The 18,983-nt window shown below is 47.3% G+C and overlaps 1 protein-coding gene across 1 annotated transcript; it reads right to left on the bottom strand.

The window, feature by feature from the left end:
• Positions 1 to 711: 711 nt before the first annotated feature.
• apba2a (amyloid beta precursor protein binding family A member 2a) lies at positions 712 to 15,314 on the bottom strand. The gene is made up of 10 exons (XM_014126010.3): positions 12,994 to 15,314; positions 12,242 to 12,377; positions 11,549 to 11,694; positions 9,511 to 9,597; positions 8,636 to 8,821; positions 6,697 to 6,876; positions 5,937 to 6,149; positions 4,920 to 5,039; positions 4,652 to 4,792; positions 712 to 3,624 (listed from the first exon to the last, which is right to left on the bottom strand). Exons 1-10 carry the CDS (start codon positions 15,208 to 15,210, stop codon positions 3,553 to 3,555), a joined length of 3,498 nt encoding a protein of 1,165 aa, XP_013981485.3. The 5' UTR covers positions 15,211 to 15,314; the 3' UTR covers positions 712 to 3,552.
• Positions 15,315 to 18,983: the final 3,669 nt, after the last annotated feature.

Genomic DNA, 18,983 nt, shown 5'->3' with positions numbered 1-18,983 from the left:
TATATATATACCATTACCGTACTATTATATACCATTACCGTAGTATTATATACCATTACTGTAATATTATATACCATTACCGTAATATATATATACCATTACTGTAATATTATATACCATTACCATAGTATTATATACCATTACCGTAGTATTATATACCATTACCGTAGTATTATATACCATTACTGTAGTATTATATACCATTACTGTAGTATTATATACCATTACTGTAGTATTATATACCATTACCGTAGTATTATATACCATTACTGTAATATTATATACCATTACCGTAATATATATATATACCATTACCGTAGTATTATATACCATTACCGTAGTATTATATACCATTACTGTAATATTATATACCATTACCATAGTATTATATACCATTACTGTAGTATTATATACCATTACCGTAGTATTATATACCATTACTGTAGTATTATATACCATTACTGTAATATTATATACCATTACCGTAATATTATATACCATTACCGTAATATATATATACCATTACTGTAATATTATATACCATTACCGTAATATATATATATACCATTACCGTAGTATTATATACCATTACCGTAGTATTATATACCATTACTGTAGTATTATATACCATTACCGTAGTATTATATACCATTACTGTAATATTATATACCATTACCGTAATATTATATACCATTACTGTAATATTATATACCATTACCGTAGTATTATATTCACCCCATTGATACCCCCGAGCCAAAATAGAGCGCCAAGGACTGCTTCAACACATACAGTCGAAGTCGGAAGTTTACATACACTTAGGTTGGAGTCATTAAACCTCGTTTTTCAACCACTCCACAAATTTATTTTTAACAAACTATAGTTTTGGCAAGTCGGTTAAGACATCTACTTTGTGCATGACACAAGTCATTTTTCTAACAATTGTTTACAGACAGATTATTTCACTTATAATTCACCGTATCACAATTCCAGGGGGTCAGATGTTTACATACACTAAGTTGACTGTGCCTTTAAATAGATTGGAAAATTCCAGAAAATGACATCATGGCTTTAGAGGCTTCTGATAGGCTAATTGACATAATTTGACTCAATTGGAGGTGTACCTGTGGATGTATTTCAAGGCCTACCTTCAAACTCAGTGCCTCTTTGCTTGACATCATGGGGAAATCAAAATAAATCAGCAAGACCTCAGAAAAAAAATTGGAGACCTCCACAAGTCTGGTTCATCCTTGGGAGCAATTTCCGAATGCCTGAATGTACCACATTCATCTGTACAAACAATAGTACGCAAGTATAAACACCATGGTACCACGCAGCTGTCATACCACTCAGGAAGGAGACGCGTTCTGTCTCCTAGAGATGAACGTACTTTGGTGCGAAAAGTGCAAATCAATCCCTGAACAACAGCAAAAGACCTTGTGAAGATGCTGGAGGAAACAGGTACAAAAGTATCTATATCCACAGTAAAACGAGTCCTATATCGACATAACCTGAAAGGCTGCTCAGCAAGGAAGAAGCCACTGCTCCAAAACCGCCATAAAAAAGCCAGACTACGGTTTGCAACTGTACATGGGGACAAAGATCGTACTTTTTGGAGAAATGTCCTCTGATCTGATGAAACAAAACTAGAACTGTTTGGCCATAATGACCATCGTTATGTTTGGAGGAAAAAGGGGAGGCTTGCAAGCCGAAGAACACCATCCCAACCGTGAAGCACGGGGGTGGCAGCATCATGTTGTGGGGGTGCTTTGCTGCAGGAGGGACTGGTGCACTTCACAAAATAGATGGCATCATGAGGGAGGAAAATTATGTGGATATATTGAAGCAACATCTCAAGACATCAGTCAGGAAGAAGAAAAAAAAAATTTGCGAGCAAGGCCTGCAAACCTGATTCAGTTACACCAGCTCTGTCAGGAGGAATGGGCCAAAATTCACCCAACTTATTGTGGGAAGCTTGTGGAAGGCTACCCGAAACATTTGACCCAAGTTAAACAATTTAAAGGCAACGCTAACAAATACTAATTGAGTGTATGTAAACTTCTGACCCACTGGGAATGTGATGAAAGAAATAAAAGCTGAAAGAAATAATTCTCTCTACTATTATTCTGACATTTCACATTCTTAAAATAAAGTGGTGATCCTAACTGACCTAAAACAGGGAATTTTTACTAGGATTAAATGTCAGGATTTGTGAAAAACTGAGTTTAAATGTATTTGGCTAAGGGGTATGTAAACTTCTGACTTCAACTGTAGCATGCGTACCAAATGGCACCCTATTCCCTACATTTGATTCCCTATGTTTGATCAGAGCCCTGCAGAACCTTATTCCCTATATAGTGCACTACTTTAGACCAGGGCCCTATAGAACCCTATTCCCTATATAGTGCACTACTTTAGACCAGAGCCCCTATAGAACCCTATTCCCTATATAGTGCACTACTTTAGACCAGGGCCCTATAGAACCCTATTCCCTATATAGTGCACTACTTCAGACCAGAGCCCTATCGAACCCTATTCCCTACATAGTGCACTACTTCAGACCGGAGCCATATGGGTTTTGATCAACAGTAGAGTACCATATAGGGAATAGACTGTAGCTCAATACCCCCTAGCCTGGTTCCAGATCTGTTTGTGCTGTCTTGCCAACTCCTAAAGTAGTGGTCATGCATTGGCCAGAGAGGCGCTCCAACGACAGACCAGGCTACAACAGCCCTGCTATTAAAGAATAGCCTTGTCCAATGCTGTATTGGTTAAGATGTTATACCCATGGTATACGGTCTGATATCAGAGACAATCAGCATTCAGGTCTCAAACCACCCAGTTTACAATGAACAGACCAAGTTACAGTTTCAGCAGTCCTCCTATAAAACAAACTATTTACAGGACGACTACGTCTCTCAACCTTGCATGTTATAAAATAAAAATAAAAATAAATAAAGGAATAAATTGAAAATAAAATGTGCCGTGTTTGTAATCTCTCGTCGTAAGAAAACGATAAAGACCTTGCATGTACAACACACGCACACGCACGCGCACGCACGCACGCACGCACGCACGCACACACACACACACACACACACACACACACACACACACACACACCACGAACAGCTTATGTTATGTACATTTCAACCCATTATGACCGTGTAGCTCATCAATGAATTTGGAAAGAAGCCTTATTTAAGTTGGGAATGGTGCTGTGGTAATAACTGTCAGTAGAGTAACAGGAAAATAACACGATAGAAAGATACACTTTGCTAATGTATCACCCTGCACCAGTGGAGGCTGGTGTCACTGTAAATCGGAGGACATGGCTCCACTGCCTGTCAATCACCCTGTCTGTTCAACTTCTCCTAGACATGCAGAAGCAGTGAGCGAGTACACAGAAAGAGATGCAGGTAAGGTGTGCGTCACCAAATTGCACCCTATTCCCTACATTGTGCACTACTTTTGACCAGAACCCTATCGGTCCTGGTCAAAAGTAGTGCACTACATAGGGAATAGGGTGTCATTTAGGACTCTGACGTGGAGAGACTAAATGTAGACGGGAATCTCCTGCCCTGTTAACAGTCTGAACATCACTGCAGGCATGGTCTTCATGTTGATCTGACAGAGAGGAGAGGAGGAGGGGGAAAGGAGGAAGAGGAGGAGAAGGAGGAGAAAGGGGAGAAGGATGAGAGGTAGGAGAGGAAGAGGAGGACAGTTTGGAGAGGATGAAGATGGGGAGGAGGAGAGGAGGGGGAGGATGAGAAGAAGGAGGAGAGGGAGGAGAAGAGAAGGAAAAGAGGGAGGAGAGGAGGAGAGAAGGAGAGGAGAGGAGGAGGAGGGGACACAGGAGAGGTAGGAGAGGAGGAGGAGGAGGAGGAGGAGGAGGAGGGGAGAGGAGGAGAAGTAGGAGAGGGAGGAGAGGAGGAGAGAAGGAGAGGAGAGGAGGAGGAGGGGACACAGGAGAGGTAGGAGGAGGAGGAGGAGAGGGAGGAGGAGAGGGAGGAGAGGAGGAGAAGTAGGAGAGGGAGGAGAGGAGGAGAGAAGGAGAGGAGAGGAGGAGGAGGAGGTGGGAGAGAGGAGGAGGATGAGGAGGAGGGGGAGAGGTAGGGGAGGATAGGAGGAGGAGGAGAGGGAGGAGAGGAGGAGAAGTAGGATGTGGGAGAGAGGAGGAGGAGGAGGAGGAGGAGAGGTAGGGGAGGAGAGGGAGGACAGGAGGATGAGGAGGAGGGGGAGAGGAGGATGAGGAGGAGGGGGAGAGGAGGAGGATGAGGAGGAGGGGAGAGGAGGAGGATGAGGAGGAGAGGTAGGGGAGAAGAGGAGGAGGAGGAGAGGGAGGACAGGAGGATGAGGAGGAGGGAGAGAGGATGAGGAGGAGGGGGAGCGGAGGAGGATGAGGAGGAGAGGTAGGGGAGGAGAGGAGGAGGAGGAGAGGGAGGACAGGAGGATGAGGAGGAGGGAGAGAGGATGAGGAGGAGGGGGAGAGGAGGAGGATGAGGAGGAGAAGAGAAGAGGACATATCAGTGCTAATTGTGAAGACACACTTGTATTTGTATAAAATCTTCTGATTCATCTGTTTCGGACTCTGATAGGATATAAAATGAGGGCGTTTATGTTGGCAGTTACCTAACTGGAATCTGATGCTCACCTCTCCCACTGATACAGACAGGGTCTGTACTATCTTCTCATGCGGCATGGCAACCACACTCTGCCCATTGATCTCAATGATCCTGTGGCCGACTCGCACCCCTCCTCGCTCCGCGATACCTCCACGCATCAGACTGCAGATCTGAGGAGAGAGAAAGAAAACTAATTTCTGAATCCAAATGGCTGTTATCAGGATCATTATGAGAGAGGTTATACGTGGTTACGACAAGTCTTATAATGCATTATAACGGTATCATAATCCTACTCACGATGCCGTTCTGAACACTGAAGCCCAGCTGGAACTTGAGGTCAGGTCTCTTGATGAGGACGGTGGTGACAGGAGGACAACTCACAATGCTCAGCTTCACCTGAACCTGGCTCTTCAGACCCTGGCAGGACAACCGGAACACGATAAATGACACCTGTCTTAACACTAGAATGGCTGTGTCTCAATCTCAACACTAGAATGGCTTCCTAGAATGGCTGTGTCTCAATCTCAACACTAGAATGGCTGTGTCTCAATCTCAACACTAGAATGGCTTCCTAGAATGTCTGTGTCTCAATCTCAACACTAGAATGGCTGTGTCTCAATCTCAGCACTAGAATGGCTTCCTAGAATGGCTGTGTCTCAATCTCAGCACTAGAATGGCTTCCTAGAATGGCTGTGTCTCAATCTCAGCACTAGAATGGCTTCCTAGAATGGCTGTGTCTCAATCTCAACACAAGAATGGCTGTGTCTCAATCTCAACACTAGAATGGCTTCCTAGAATGGCTGTGTCTCAATCTCAACGATAGAATGGCTTCCTAGAATGGCTGTGTCTCAATCTCAACACTAGAATGGCTTCCTAGAATTTCTGTGTCTCAATCTCAACACTAGAATGGCTTCCTAGAATGGCTGTGTCTCAATCTCAATGCTAGAATGGCTGTGTCTCAATCTCAACACTCGAATGGCTTCCTAGAATGGCTGTGTCTCAATCTCAACACTAGAATGGCTTCCGAGAATGGCTGTGTTTCAATCTCAACGCTAGAATGGCTTCCTAGAATGGCTGTGTCTCAATCTCAACACTAGAATGGCTGTGTCTCAATCTCAACACTAGAATGGCTTCCTAGAATGGCTGTGTCTCAATCTCAACGCTAGAATGGCTTCCTAGAATGACTTTGTCTCAATCTCAATACTCTAAAATGTCTTCCTTTCCTCTACTCCACATCTCCTTTCCTTCATGACTGATAAAAGAGCATCTGTTGAATAACATAGACGCTGCCTGAGTGGACTGTGCGCTCCAGACCTTGATGATGCTCTGGCAGGTCGCTAACGGCAGGCCCACCAGGCTGGTGTTGTTAATGGACATGATCTGGTCGCCGACGCTGAGTTTCCCAGAGCGGGCAGCCGGGCCGCTGTTCAACATGTTAGCTAGGATCACCGTAGGCAGGATGGAGCCCCAGCCAGACTCCACTATCACCACACCTAGGCTCTCTCCCTTCTGCTTCTCCAACTCCAGCTGGGAGACACACAAACACACAGAGACAGATATTTAGATATATATCTTTAAGTAGAAGTTATTAGTATATCTTATAAACTGGATTTTAGTTGGTAATAAATAAATATATATGCAGAGTCTCACTGAAGCAAGAACACTAATTACTTGTACTCTTCAGTGGATTTTGTTTAGCTTACCGAATGGGTAAGATCGATCCTGAACTTTGGTAAACATCTTTGCGCTGTCTAGCTACTGCACGAGCCAAGAGCCTCGATATCTACTGTACTGTAATATGTTATCTACACTGTGTTTACGGAGTGTATCTAGAGTCATGAATCACGGTCAACAATCACTACAGTAAGCCGTCACACCTCTTTACACTTGTCTATCAGTATTTCATGCATGCATATAGGCACGGATGCAAGCGCACACACACACACACACACACACACACACACACACACACACACACACACACACACACACACACACACACACACACACACACACACACACACACACACACACACACACACACACACACACACACACACACACACACACACACCTCTTTACAGTTGTCAGAGTTTGAGAAATGGACCAGGTCGTCATTGTACATCTCCTGGGAATTGATGATGTCACTGTATTGTTTCTGACTCAGGTCCTTAGGGTTGATCCCATTGGCTCGGAGGAACTCCCTGTAGGCAACGCTGAACGCCTGGCCGATGGACTGGGCAATGAGCTGGGCCTGGGGATGAGAGGGAGAGGAAAGGGGAGGGCAGTAGAGGGAGAGGGAGAGGGAGAGGGAGAGGGAGAGGGAGAGGGAGAGGGAGAGGGAGAGGGAGAGGGAGAGGAGGAGAGAGAGGGAGAGGGAGAGGGAGAGGGAGAGGAGGAGGGAGAGGGAGAGGGAGGGGGAGAGGGAGAGGGAGAGGGAGAGGGAGAGGAGGAGAGAGAGGGAGAGGAAAGGGGAGGGCAGTAGAGGGAGAGGGAGAGGGAGAGGGAGAGGGAGAGGGAGAGGGAGAGGGAGAGAGAGGGAGAGGAGGAGAGAGAGGGAGAGGAGGAGAGAGAGGGAGAGGACGAGAGAGAGGTAGAGGGAGAGAGAGAGGGAGAGGAGGAGAGAGAGGGAAAGGTAAAGGGAGAGGAGGAGAGAGAGGGAGAGGAGAGGGGAGAGGGGAAGAGAGAGAGGGAGAGGGGAGGGGGAGAGGGGAGAGGGAGAGGAGAGGAGAGGGGGAGGGGAGGAGAGAGAGGGAGAGGGGAGGGGGGAGAGGGGAGAGGGAGAAACTACTCAACGGAACTGACAGGCTATTCAAGTTGACAACAATATAGAGGTGGGAGAGAGCACAGGTTAAGGACCAACTGAAATGATGAATGAAGATACACTATATATACAAAAGTATGTGGACACCCTTTAAAATGAGTGGATTTGGCTATTTCAGCCACGCCCGTTGCTGACAGGTGTATAAAATCGAGCACACAGCCATGCAATCTCCATAGACAAACATTGGCAGTAGAATGGCCTAACTGAAGAGCTCAGTGACTTTCAACATGGCACCACCGTCATGGGATGCCACCTTTCCAACAAGTCAGTTCGTCAGATTTGTTGCCCTGCTAGAACTGCCCCGGTCAACTGTAAGTGATGTTATTGTGAAGTGGAAACGTCTAGGAGTAACAACGGCTCAGTGGTAATTCAAGTGAAAGGAAATCTTAACGCTACAGCATACAATGAAATTCTAGACGATTCTGTGCTTCTAACTTTGTGGCAACAGTTTGTGGAAGGCCCTTTCCTGTTTCAGTATGACAATGCCCCCGTGCACAAATCGAGGTCCATACAGAAATGGTTTGTTGAGATCAGTGTGCAAGAACTTGACTGGCCTGTACAGAGCCCTGACCTCAACCTCATCGAAAACCTTTGGGATGAATTGAAACGCCGACTGCGAGCCGGGCCTAATCGCCCAACATCAGTGCCCGACCTCACTAATGCTCTTGTGGCTGAATGGAAGCAAGTCCCTGCAGCAATGTTCCAACATCTCGTGGAAAGCCTTCCCAGAAGAGTGGAGGCTGTTATAGCAGCAAAAGAGGGGACCAACTCCATATTAATGCCCATGATTTCAGAATGAGATGTTCGACAAGCAGGTGTCCACATACTTTTGGTCATGTAGTATATAACTGGCGTTATAGGAAAGCCAAAATTAGAGATGAATAAAGTGGGCCTCTGTACTAGCAATAATCATTTTCAAAGCTTTAAAATGATGTTCAGTAGTATTGTACTGTAGATAGTGTATAGAAATTGCTGAATTAAAAACTGTGTGTTCTAAATTTTTGCAATAAACCTTCTTCTACGAACACAGTAAGTAATCAATAATCAATCATCAGAGACCAAAATCCCCAATAAAACCAATAATATTCAGCAGAATACAAAGGGAGAGCGTGGGGGAAAAACAGAACAGAGAACAGAACAGATCAGAATACCATAGAATAGAACAAAAACAGAATACAACAGTACTCACATCCTCTGACTCAAAGACATAGCAGATCATTCTGTACTGTCTCTGTCCCTCTGAGGAGGAGAGATCAGCTTCGCTACGGTCCTGCGAGGACGAGTCTGACGTACGGGTACGAGCCATCAGAACCACGATGGTCCCGATGTCTGCGATGTAGGATATGGACCGCAGCGCACTGTCCATCAGCGTCTCCTGGGGGGGATAGATAATATATATGGCTGCTGTGGTAATAACTGTCCATCAGCGTCTCCTGGGGGGGGGATAAATAATATATATGGCTGCTGTGGTAATAACTGTCCATCAGCGTCTCCTGGGGGGATAAATAATATATATGGCTGCTGTGGTAATAACTGTCCATCAGCGTCTCCTGGGGGGGATAGATAATATATATGGCTGCTGTGGTAATAACTGTCCATCAGCGTCTCCTGGGGGGATAGATAATATATATGGCTGCTGTGGTAATAACTGTCCATCAGCGTCTCCTGGGGGGGATAAATAATATATATGGCTGCTGTGGTAATAACTCTGTGTGGATTGGACAGTCCTCAACAACATGGCCCCTAAAGATACTGCAGCGCACCAGAGGAATTTTATGAAACAGCATCATATGAAGCTTTGGGCAGGTTTCCTGGACACAGATTAATCCTAGGCGGGGATTCAATATGATCCGCAGTAGATCCACATTATTGGACATCTAAAGTTAATTTCTGATTGAGTCAACATTTACTATTTACTGTGTATGTGATTTTCGCAGACGGGTGAATATTGCCTTTAAAAGATGCATTGTCTACAAGTGTGATTGGATAGTTCCAGGACTTGGTGTTACAGAGAAGAAATACACAGTGTTTTTTTTTATTAACTCAGAGCTCACAGTCACACACCTGTGAATCAGCATTCAGCACTTTGACTGCCTTGGTGGAGATGAAGAGGTCCACTTCTGTCACCGTCTGAGAGTCTCCATCTTGGCTCTGTGGTCAAACCACCATGGTCAAAAGGAATGAGAGATCGCCATCGTGTGGTTAGAAAGGGTACTCCCAAGGTACATTTCCTTATTGTTTGGAATAACAGAAGACCATTGATGAACAGACCAACTGACATCCATAGATCAAGAAAAAAAATACAATATCATCTTGAACATTGAATGGATAACAAAATTAGCCTGGTCAATTAGTCACAAAGCACAATGCTAACAACATTAGCCTGGTCAATTAGTCAGACAGCACAATGCTAATATAACAAAATTAGCCTGGTCAATTAGTCAGACAGCACAATGCTAACAACATCAGCCTGGTCAATTAGTCAGACAGCACAATGCTAACAACATTAGCCTGGTCAATTAGTCAGACAGCACAATGCTAATATAACAACATTATCTTGGTCAATTAGTCAGACAGCACAATGCTAATATAACAATATTAGCCTGGTCAGTTAGTCAGACAGCACAATGCTAATATAACAACATTAGCCTGGTCAGTTAGTCAGACAGCACAATGCTAATATAACAAAATTAGCCTGGTCAATTAGTCAGACAGCACAATGCTAACAACATTTGCCTGGTCAATTAGTCAGACAGCACAATGCTAACAACATTAGCCTGGTCAGTTAGTCAGACAGCACAATGCTAATATAACAAAATTAGCCTGGTCAATTAGTCAGACAGCACAATGCTAATATAACAACATTAGCCTGGTCAGTTAGTCAGACAGCACAATGCTAATATAACAACATTAGCCTGGTCAGTTAGTCAGACAGCACAATGCTAATATAACAACATTAGCCTGGTCAGTTAGTCAGACAGCACAATGCTAACAACATTAGCCTGGTCAGTTAGTCAGACAGCACAATGCTAACAACATTAGCCTGGTCAATTAGTCAGACAGCACAATGCTAATATAACAACATTATCCTGGTCAGTTAGTCAGACAGCACAATGCTAACAACATTAGCCTGGTCAATTAGTCAGACAACCACAATGCTAACAACATTAGCCTGGTCAAAACTGCCTTTTGAAACAGCTGGCGTTAACCTCCTGGAAGCAACTACAACAACTGTTGAAAGTGGCAGAAAGTAAATTTCCTAATGCCATACTCTATGTGCCCATTATTAACACACCACACCCACACACCCACACCACACCCACACACCCACATCACACCCACACCACACCCACACACCACACCCACACACCACACCCACACACCACACCCACACACCCACATCACACCCACACCACACCCACACACCACACCCACACACACCACACCCACACACCACACCCACACACCACACCCACACACACCACACCCACACACCACACCCACACACCACACCCACACAACACCCACACACCACACCCACACACACCACACCCACACACCACACCCACACAACACCCACACACCACACCCACACACACACCACACCCACACACACACCCACACACCACACCCACACACACACACCCACACACCACACCCACACACCCACACCACACCCCACACCCACAACACCCACACACCACACCCACACACCACACACCCACACCCACACACACACACACCACACCCACACACCCACACACACACACAACACCCACACACCACCCACACACACCCACATCACACACACACCACACCCACACACCCACCCACCACACCCACACACCACACCCACACACCACACACACACACCCACACACCACACCCACACACCCACATCACACCCACACCACACCCACACACCACACACCCACCACACACACACCCACACACCCACCACACCACACCCACACACCACACACCACAACACCCACACACACACCCACACACCCACACACCACACCCACACCCACACCACACAAACTAAACACACCACACCACGCCCACTGCACCAACACCCACACACCACACCATACCATACCTTGACCTGGCTGACAGCCTCCTGCGCCTGGGCCATGCGTGTTCGTTTAGATGGGTTCTTGTTAGACAGCAGCCGGGTGGAACCCAGGTAGTTAGCAGCAAAGATGATCCCATCGATCAGGTCCTCGGGCTCACACGGACCTGGGACTGGGAAATGAGAAATATTGATTTATTTACAGACAAGAACCCGTGACTCAGACCCAGACAGATTCATATTTACATTCACGTTCACATTCACATTCACATACAGATACGGATACAGATACAGATTCACATTCACATTCACATTCAGATTCACATTCACATTCGCATTCGCATTTACATTCAGATTCACATTCAAATTCAGATTCAGATTCAGATTCAGATTCAGATTCAGATTCACATTCACATTCACATTCAGATTCACATTCAAATTCACATTCAGATTCAGATTCAGATTCAGATTCACATTCACATTCAGATTCGCATTCGCATTCACATTCAGATTCACATTCAAATTCACATTCAGATTCACATTCACATTTAAATTCACACCATTTTATTGTCCCATTGCTTGAGCAATTTGGTTGCAGCACTATAAAAACATATATGCACACGCCAGAGACCAAGAAGAGCCATAAATGGTTATATAATAATCAAACGTCCATTACTCAGGTATGGAATCAATGAACTATATAGAGAAAAAAATATTTACCATCCACGAAGCTGGGGAACGAAGCGTTGTTCTGTGTTGGTTCAGGCTGAGGTGTGCTGTTGCTGTCCTCCTGTAGGGTCTGAGGCTCTGGGCAGTGGGGCCTGCCAGGCTGCTGCTCTGAGACGTCGTGAGGCATCTGGAACAGACAGAGGGGAGATCTAACATCTGGAACAGACAGAGGGGAGATCTAACATCTGGAACAGACAGAGGGGAGATCTAACTAACATCTGGAACAGACAGTGGGGAGATATAACTTAACATCTGGAACAGACAGAGGGGAGATCTAACTAACATCTGGAACAGACAGAGGGGAGATCTAACATCTGGAACAGACAGAGGGGAGATCTAACTAACATCTGGAACAGACAGGATGGGAGATCTAACTAACATCTGGAACAGACAGTGGGGAGATATAACTTAACATCTGGAACAGAGAGAGGTGAGATCTAAATAACATCTGGAACAGACGGAGGGGAGATCTAACTAACATCTGGAACAGACGGAGGGGAGATCTAACTAACATCTGGAACAGACGGAGGGGAGATCTAACTAACATCTGGAACAGACAGGAGGGAGATCTAACTAACATCTGGAACGGACAGAGGGGAGATCTAACTTAACATCAGACAGAAACACGACCAGACTGCTGATGAGACTTAGCTATGTAGGTCAAATCTGGTGCAATGTTTGTTGTACATGGTCCCCGTCATGTAAACTAATAACATAAAACAAACCCTGCATCAGACAGTTACCTGTTTGTGTGTCTGCGTCCGTGTCTGTCTGTCGTCTGGGGACTCCCTCTGTGGCTCTGTGTTGTGGTGTGAAGCTGGTGGAGCTGTTGATGTTGATGGTTTTATAGCCCTGGGATGTTTGTCCAGGCTGGATGAGGAGTCAGAAGTGGGCCTTGGGCTGGGGCTGGTGGTGCTGTCTCTGCGAGGCTGCTGGATATGGACCTGGGTCTGGGTCTGGACCTGGGTCTGGGTCTGGACCTGGGTCTGGGTCTGGACCTGGAGGAGAGGAGTGGGAGGCTTGGCGCTCCGACTGGTGGTGATCTCTCTGCAATGCTGCTCGGTCTGTCGGGTGTGGGGAGTGTGGTCCTGTGTCTGAGCATTGTGGCTGGGAGGCGAGGTGGGCCTAGGGCTGTCAGAGGTGGGCCTAGGGCTGTCAGAGTTGGGCCTAGGGCTGTCAGAGATGGGCCTAGGGCTATCAGAGATGGGCTTAGGGCTGTCAGAGGTGGGCCTAGGGCTGTCAGAGGTGGGCTTAGGGCTGTCAGAGATGGGCATAGGGCTATCAGAGGTGGGCCTAGGGCTGTCAGAGATGGGCCTAGGGCTGTCAGAGATGGGCATAGGGCTATCAGAGGTGGGCCTAGGGCTGTCAGAGGTGGGCTTAGGGCTGTCAGAGATGGGCATAGGGCTGTCAGAGATGGGCATAGGGCTATCAGAGGTGGGCCTAGGGCTGTCAGAGGTGGGCTTAGGGCTGTCAGAGATGGGCCTAGGGCTGTCAGAGATGGGCATAGGGCTATCAGAGGTGGGCCTAGGGCTGTCAGAGGTGGGCTTAGGGCTGTCAGAGATGGGCATAGGGCTGTCAGAGATGGGCATAGGGCTATCAGAGATGGGCATAGGGCTATCAGAGGTGGGCCTAGGGCTGTGGCTGGGGCTGACGGGACTCTCTCTGTGGTGCTGCTTGGTCTGGGCCTGTGTTGGGTGGGTGGGTGCTTGTCTCTTGTGGGTCTGGGCCTGTGTCGGGTGGGTGGGTGCTTGTCTCTTGTGGGTCTGGGCCTGTGTCGGGTGGGCCTGTCGATACTGGGCCTGGATTTGGTGGGCCTGGATGTGCTGCATTTGGGCCGGGTTCTGTGGGGGGTGAGGGTGTGGTGTGTTGGGGCCAGATCTGGGTCTAGGCCTGATAGCACCTTCTCTGCAGTTCTGTGTCTTTGTCTGCTGGTTCTGTCGGACGTCGCTCTGGGCCTGCATCTGGTGATTCTGGACCTGTTTCGGGACGGGATCGACCTCTGTCAGGTAGGTGTGGGTCTGGTGGACCTGTTTCGGGAGGGTATGGACCTCTGTCATGTAGGTGTGGGTCTGGTAGGCTTGTTTCGGGCGGGCCTTGGCCTGCTGAGTGTGGGGTTGTGTCTGGTGAGGGTGTGGGGTGCTGGAGCTGGGCCCGGATCTAGGCCTGGGCCTAGGCCTTGGTGGTCTGGGCCTGAAGGCAGCCTCTCTGCAGTCCTGTGTCTCTGAACTGCTGCTGCTACTCATGTATACCTTCATCTCAGACACTATCTGGCCAGCATATTCCTCCCTGTCAGTCTCCCTCACGACCCTTCCTCCTTCCCTTCCACTCCTTACACCTCCCCTCTCACTCCTTCCTCCCCGTCCTCCTCCCTTCCCCTGTCTCTTCACCTCCTTATGGGCCCTTTGAGGGGCCTCACAAGTCCAATCCCTTCCCCCTCCACTTCCCCTATAGGGGGCCCTTTGTGGGGACTCTGAGACACACACTGAGATCTTACTGTCCTCATGGGTGTTACAGTTCCCTATAGAGAAGATCTCAACTTCCGCTCTATCGTTGTCTTCTCTATCTCCCTTTCTCATCCTCTCCTCCTCCCTCTCTCCTTCTCTCATCCTCTCCCCCTCCCTCTCTCCCTTTCTCATCCTCTCCTCCTTCCGCTGGCGACTGAAGGTTTGTTCCTGCACTCTGCAGACCTCACCGTCCTCCCTGTCTCGGTCACCCCTCTTTCCCCCTCTCATTCTCTCTCCCTCTCTCATCCTCTCCTCCTCCCTCTCTCCCTCCCTCATCTTGTCCCCCTCCCTCTCTCCTTCTCTCATCCTCTCCCCCTCCCTCTCCCCCTCTCTCATCCTCTCCCCATATTTCTCCTGGTGGCTGCTGGGTGTTTTCTCCTGCTCTCTGTCCTCTGTCTCTTCAGAATCCTCCTCTGTATATGTGGTCACATCCCGCTCTTCCTCTGTTTCCCCCATCTCATCTGGGAAATTCTTCTCTTTCTGCCCCTCCACCTCCTCCTCCCCCTTCTGCCCCTCCACCTCTTCCTGTCCCTCCACCTCCTCCTCCCCCTTCTGCCCCTCCTCCTGCCCCTCCACCTCCTCCTGCCCCTCCTCCTCCTCCTCCCCCTTCTGCCCCTCCTCCTCCTCCTGCCCCTCCACCTCCTCCTGCCCCTCCACCTCCTCCTCCCCCTTCTGCACCTCCACCTCCTCCTGCCCCTCCTCCTCCTCCTCCCCCTTCTGCCCCTCCACCTCCTCCTCCCCCTTCTGCCCCTCCACCTCCTTCTGCCCCTCCACCTCCTCCTCCCCCTTCTGCCCCTCCTCCTCCTCCTCCTGCCCCTCCACTTCCTCTTCCACCTCCTCCTCGTGCACCTCCACCTTCCCTTTCTCCTCCTCGTCTCCAGCCTTGAGGGCATGACATGGATTGTCACTGAACTGATGCTCAGAAGAGCTACAGAGATTTGTATCTGTCTCTTGTCGTAGTCTTTCATTATACATAACCATTTCCTCAGACTCAGGTCCGTACAGTGACCTGGTGTGTTTGCATTGTCCAGTGCTGCTCCCATCCCCCTCCAGGCTGTTCCCCTCCACATAGGTACCATCCTCACCTTCTACATAGGTTCCATCTTTGTGATCTATGTAAGGTCTGTCTTCACATTCCACGTAGGTTCTGTCTTGGTGTTCCACGTAGGTTCTGTCTCGGTGTTCCACGTAGGTTCTGTCTCGGTGTTCCACGTAGGTTCTGTCTTGGTGTTCCACGTAGGTTCTGTCTTGGTGTTCCACATAGATGCCATCCTCACTCTCTACATAGCTTCCATCCTGAGGCTCAGGATAGTGTTTGTAACACCTCACCTTCATACCCTGGTCTTCCACCTGTAGTACCTGATCAATGTCTTGCTCCACACCCTCCACGTCCGAACCCACGTTGTCATACTCTGAGCAGCTGTCCTCCTCCTCATCCTCCATGCTGTCAGGGAGGGTGGTGTCACCGGGCTGGTTCAGCGACAGCTCAGAGGAGACACTAGGTGTAGCAGGGACAGGAAGAGGTGAACTGGAGGGACTAATCCTACACGGCTGGTTAAGAGTGGCACTGGGGCTGGTTGGACTCTCTCTGCAATGCTGCTGGGGCTGTCGCGGTTGGGCCTGGGCCTGGGCCTGGGCCTGGGCATCTGGCTGCCGAGGGTAGTTCTGGGCCTGAGTCAGGTGACTGTGGTCTTGGTTTGGGTGAGCCTGTGTTGCACTAGCAGGGACAGAGACAGGTGCTGCAGGCCCAGGGGTCCTGTCATCATTGTTATTGTCCAGCTCTCCAATGCTGGTGCTCTGAGAGTACTGAGGAAGGTCCTCACTATTCAGACTCTGAGGCCCATTATGAGGTTCTTCAGTTGGACCTTTGCTGCTCAGACTCAGGGGTCCTTCATCAGTGGGTTCCCCTGTGGATAAGGGGCCAGGGCAGGGCGGACGGCCCTTACTCCTCAAACCTTGTGGTTTTTCTTTCTGAGGTCCTTCATTATGAGGTCCTTCATTAGACTCTTCTGTGGATCCTATGGGACCAGGGCAGGACAGAGGGCTGGGCCTCAGGATTCTGATGATCTTCTCTGGCTTCTTCCCATGAGCCATAGCTCAGGCTGGCCCATCAAATCCCCCACCACACTATCCTCAGTCCTAGAATAAGACCGCAATGAACCCATGGTCAAATTATTATCAGAATTGCACATCGGGTTAAAAAGCTAAATCTATGCCTAGGATCGTTTATAGTGGTTCTATTTACATAGCTAGACCAAATATGGGTGTACGGGAACGCATGCAATCCTCAAGTGGGCGAAATCAAATAGGTTTATTATTCTTAAACTGCGTCACTACACATCTGCGTTCAATAATACCCGCCAAAAAAACACACACATCTAAAATGCGAACTGTCCCTGTCCATGGTGCTGAACCCTACAACGGAGGTTTGACGCTATTTGTTGTCGGCCTTTTTTTGTTGATCATTAATGACGTTGCAAATGCTGTTGCTAGTGCGGATCTTATAAGATCCATTGAACATTGCAGATAATCAAAATGATAAACGATTACGCCAAACTTTTGCCGCAACTGCAGAGGGTAGCGTTAGAAAGCTCTGTTCTTTTGAGCACAGGACAGGAAAACGCACGCATTCGTTCTATCTCAACCTATTTCTTAATTAAATCGCGCACTCAGCATATTTCCCCCTGTCTCCCATAAAACGCAGATATGTTTTTCTCATCCATTCTCTGAAAACAGCTAATCGTCACATTCATCCAGAGCGTTGTAAATTTATAGGCGACAAAAAAAAAAAATAACGTTTACTTCTTATAGGCATAATTAAAAACGACCTTGATTTGATTGATTTCTCATTGAGACTGCACCACGCTGGTGGTGTGTTATAAGCTAATCAGGCTGGTTGTGTGTTATAAGCTAATCAGGCTGGTGGTGGTGGTGTGTGTGTGTGTGTGTGTGTGTGTGTGTGTGCCATGATTCTCTGTGCCATAGAACCAAATCTGTATGATAGAGACCTGAGATTGCGGGTTACAAGCTGATCTGTTTCTATTAAAGTTTCCTAATCAAAATAATATAAGCTGTTATCCGACTTACCACAGCATTGACTGATGATAGGATCTCTCGCTCCTTTTAAAATCTTGCCTGTGTCCCGAGCAGAGATTTGCCTTAGAAAAAATCCCGGGAATCTGGTGAATATTAGAAGAAAAGAGAAAGGGGCAAGCTGCCCTGGAACATGTGTAAGGAATACCCCAGGCAGGCATCTCTATTCTCTCCTCAGCCTCTGTTCGCCTCAGTACGTGCGGGCAGCAACCCAGGAAATTATCTGGTCCAGTGTTTCCCAACCCTGGTCCTCGAGTACCCCAAAACAGTACACAATAATTGTGCTTGTCAACTAACCATCAAGCCCTCAATCAGTTGAATGAGGTGTGTTTGTCCAGGAGTACAATAACAATGTGTACTGTTGGGGGGTACTGGATGACCAGGGTTGGGAAATACTGGTCTGGTCCATCTGATCTCATTAAAAGTATCCTTCATGCCACATGAGACTGAATAGAAATCAGAGTCAATGTGAGAGTCCTGTAGAAAACATTACGGTGATTTTTTTTCTAGGAGTTAAAAACATTTAATTTCCAGATATTCAATTAGCCAATGCATTCTGTCAATTTTGTGTTTTTATTTGCATTTCTACAGAAGCGGTAGGCTACACCTCATAGGCCTATTATGTATGTCAATTAATAACAATGATTATTTTTTAAGTGTTTTTATATTGTGTTATTATTTTGTGAAAGCACACATTGACCTCCATTTTCAACAATCTATAAAAATCCACCAAGATCGATGCTCGTCACATCCTTTGCTCGATTGCTCTTGAGCGTGAAACAGGCTGTTCTTGTAACAACAAAACCCCGGGCTACTCAACTAGCTTCATTTTAATCTAAACCTCATAATAATGTTAGTAACTATAACACAATGTATAACCAGTATGACAGTTTCTCTGTGTCACGTCCTGACCAGTATAAGGGGTTATTGGTTATTGTAGTTTGGTCAGGACGTGGCAGGGGTGTGTTTGTTTTCTGTTGTCAGGGTTTTTGGGTTGTGTTCTATGTTTTGTATTTCTATGTTTCTATGTTTCTATGTCTAGTTTATTGTTTTGACCTTCAATTGGAGGCAGCTGTTCGTCGTTGCCTCTAATTGAAGGTTCTATTTAGTAGGGGTGTTTTTCATGGGGTTTTTGT

Source organism: Salmo salar, chromosome 10 (genome assembly GCF_965601325.2).
Source record: "Salmo salar chromosome 10, fSalSal1, whole genome shotgun sequence".
In the NCBI taxonomy this organism is placed as follows: Eukaryota; Metazoa; Chordata; class Actinopteri; order Salmoniformes; family Salmonidae; genus Salmo; species Salmo salar.
Note: the sequence above shows the minus strand (reverse complement) of the source record. Positions and strands in the feature narration are given on the sequence as shown.